Source organism: Palaemon carinicauda, chromosome 12, assembly GCF_036898095.1.
Source record: "Palaemon carinicauda isolate YSFRI2023 chromosome 12, ASM3689809v2, whole genome shotgun sequence".
Lineage (NCBI taxonomy): Eukaryota > Metazoa > Arthropoda > Malacostraca > Decapoda > Palaemonidae > Palaemon > Palaemon carinicauda.
In genome coordinates, this window is record NC_090736.1 from 121,127,224 (window position 1) to 121,130,825 (window position 3,602).

A 3,602-nucleotide genomic window follows, 5' to 3' on the forward strand; every position below is an offset into this window, starting at 1 on the left:
TATATAAAAAGAAGTCTTAGTATTAAAAGAGAAATGAAAAACCTGAAAACATTATGTTTATTAACAAAACATTTTTTGCTAAGTAATTGAATAGGAAACACTCTATGCATATATTTGGAAAATAAAGTTGAAATATACAACGAAAATAACTATGTTGAAATGCACAATGAAAGTTTCCATTTTCTTTTATATAAGGAATGATTAATGAATGGCATTACCAAGCATAAAAAGAAATCTTGCGTTTTTTAAAAATAATATTATCCGTCAAACATAATATTTCATAACCACATATATCTTTATATAAATGATAGATATATTTATGTAAATTATAAAGAAAATGTCACTTGAAAAGACCTGAAAAATTGAAAATAAAAGGAGAAAGAGACTTTAAAAACATGAAATTTATTCACCAAATTTATAAACTCAATGAAAATACGTAAATAGATATATTCAATGCAAATAACTTTAAATGTGCAAAGAAAAGCATAGTTTGATTATATACAGATTGGATACAGAAAAAGTTTAACAAACGTGTAAAAAGAAAATCTTAGTATGAGATGACATATGAAATAATTGAAAAGAAATTCAGTTTTGCAACCAAACATTTCTTGCTAATTCAATGAAAAGAAGTTTATTGAAATGAACAAAAAATAACAGACACACTAGATATACATTTGAAAAATCACAAAGTTGGAATGTACAATGAAAATCCCTATGTGGAAATGTAAACTGAAAAGCAAAAACTTTTATTATATAAGAAATGTTTAGTAAATAGCGTTAACAAACATAAAAAAAAATATTTTAAAAGGAAAAATGAAAAACTTGAAAACACATTATACATTTATTAAAAAAAATCCATCTTGCTAAGTCAATGATAAGCAGTGATAAATAGTGAATTGAATTATACAGAGAACAGCAAAATCCTTAAATATACAGTTAAAATAACAAAGTAGAAATGTACAGTGAAAATCACTATGTTGAAATGTACAATGAAAAGCAGAAAGTTTTTTTTTATATATAAGAATGTTTAGTAAAAAGCATTACCTAACATAAAACAAATTCCAATTTGAAATGAAAAATTAAAAACTTGAAAACACACTAAACATTTATTAACACAATCGTAAGTCAATGATAAGCAGTAAATTGAAAAAAGAGAATAACAAAAAGATGTACAATTAAAATCACAAAGTTGGAATGTACAATGATATCAAATTTTGACTTAATACATTTTAATTCAGGAAAAGATATTTTATATACATTTGGGGCATCTATTGTGTTGGTCGTCCTCTGGGATAGACAAGTCTCTCTTACCAGGGTACTGCTCCTGCTTCTTAAGAGTAGTAGTTTGATCCCTTTCGACGCATTAGATATTCCATGACATTCGATTCCTCCCTCCAAGTTCCAGGTAGCATGTTGTGTAAAGTATCTTCGCGGTCGACATTGTTAGGGGCAAAGGGATAGTGGTCGAGTATGAGATTGTGCAACATACATCTACACGTGGTTATCTGCAGCAATACTTTAGGTTCCTGTTGTATGATGGTGTCGAAGATTCGGAATTTCATTTGCATGATACCGAATGTGTTCTCTACCACATGACGAGCATGGGAGAACCTGTAGCTGTAGATCTTTTCATGGTGAGCCTGGGATGTGTGGGAGTATGGTTTCATCAGCCGTGTCTTGAGGTCGAAGGAATCATCTGATATGTAGAAAGGGAATGTCATCTTTTGGCAGAGTGCTGTCATCAGGAAATCCCACTTGATTTCACTCGATGGCATGATGAAAGTTACACTTGCTCCAGGTTCCTCCATCAACAGCTCCTCCTTCAGCACCTACGTCAACATACATGAACTTGTACTTTGCATCTGCTACATCCATGATCATTATGTTGCGGAATTTCTTGTAGTTATAGTATAGTGATCATCCTTTCTTGGTCTTTTGTATGGGTACATGCTTTCCATTAAGGGCCACAACAAAATTATAATAGTTCCACTTCTTTGCGAATACTTCGGCGACTGTCTTCCACTCCTCAGGAGTTTTGGGCCACTTCCGGAAATCATATTGGTAGGTGTCAATGACCGCATAGAAAACTTCAGGCACAAATCTGTAAATAGCTCCCTTGGAGACTGAAACTATATTGCACACTTTATTGGGATCCCCACTTGCCAGGAAGGGGAGGGTGACGGCCAATTTCCATTCCACGGATAGAGGATCTCTCATTCTAGTCTGTTTCTTGGTGAGCATTGATGAAATGCAGTCAACCATCTCCGCAAACAATCTACGTTCAATCTGGACGAAGTTATTGTACCCCCTAGGGTCTTCTTGGTGTAGTTCTTGCAGCAGTTGGCCTTAATCTTCATGTATGGATCTCCTCGTCTGCCTTTCCCGGCACCACGTCGTTCTTCTTTCTCTTCTTCTTTCTTGTTTAAGTGCTTCCTCTTGTTGTTCTTTGAGATAGGTCTCGAGGATATAGGCAGCAGTTACAATAAAAACACTGGCAATCATGTTGTCTGCTTCATGTCTTCTGTAGTACTCTTGATCCATCCTCTATGGTGGTCAGTAAAGTAGTGACTTCCAAAAGCATTGAGCACTAGATATATACCCCTGGTAGCTTGGGTTCTTTTTATGTGACACTTCGTGACACTTGAAGGTACCTGGCAAACCTTGTGGAACCTCATAGGTACATCACAATGCTGACTAAGTTAACCTTTTATATTTATGTCACGACATTGACCAAAAAATGAGTTTTCACTTATGAGGTGACAGTACCCCACGTCGCAATACGTCATAAGGAAAAGGTGAGTAGCTGTCAACCTGGTTTAATCTACTACCTACAATATATGATAATCTACTGCAAAACAAAGGCCTCAGACATGCTCCTCCACTTACACTTGTTTTTGGTATTTTTATTATAGTCCACAAGCGCAAGCTTTCTTAGTTCGTCAATCCATCGTGAAATCTTCCTTCCCAATGCTCTTTGCATTTTATTTTTCATAGTCTAATCTTGTTTACAATAATCTCTCCATCCCATGTTTATCCTTCTTTTAATTTTAGTCTCGTGTCATGGTGTAACACTTACTGTCTTTCCTCAGTAGTTATATAACTTACCAATATATAGAGGTTCGTCCATACCCCTTATTTGTTGTCTCACTTAATTTCTATTTTCCCAGTTCTTATCAAATTCATGTTCAGTCATATGTTTCTGCTTTCTCTATTCAAATCATATGTCATCTATTGCAATTCAAGCCTTGAGTTACTAAATAGAAATAATGTCATATGGAAATTTTATATCTTTAAGGTTTTCCCCATTAATATTAATTCCTTCCTTTTCCAAATATAATTTCTTAAAAACTTCTTGATATGGTGACAATAGTTTAGGGAAGATGTAACCTCCCTGTCCAATTCATCCCTCAATGGGAATTTTCTCACTAGCTTTATGTAGATTTAGAATTACTGTAATTCCTGTATGGATATCTTCTAACAATATATGATAATCTACCGCAAAACAAAGGCCTCAGTCATGCCCCTCCTCTTGCGTTTGGTTATGGTATTTTTATAATAGTCCACAAGCGCAAACTATCTTAGTCTGTCAATCGATCGTGAAA

At 34.2% G+C, this 3,602-nt stretch overlaps 1 protein-coding gene across 1 annotated transcript; it reads right to left on the minus strand.

Moving 5' to 3' along the window:
- Window positions 1-1,917: 1,917 nt before the first annotated feature.
- Window positions 1,918-2,262, minus strand: LOC137651029 (uncharacterized). Its single transcript, XM_068384169.1, has one exon. It carries the CDS (start codon window positions 2,260-2,262, stop codon window positions 1,918-1,920), a length of 345 nt encoding a protein of 114 aa, XP_068240270.1.
- Window positions 2,263-3,602: the final 1,340 nt, after the last annotated feature.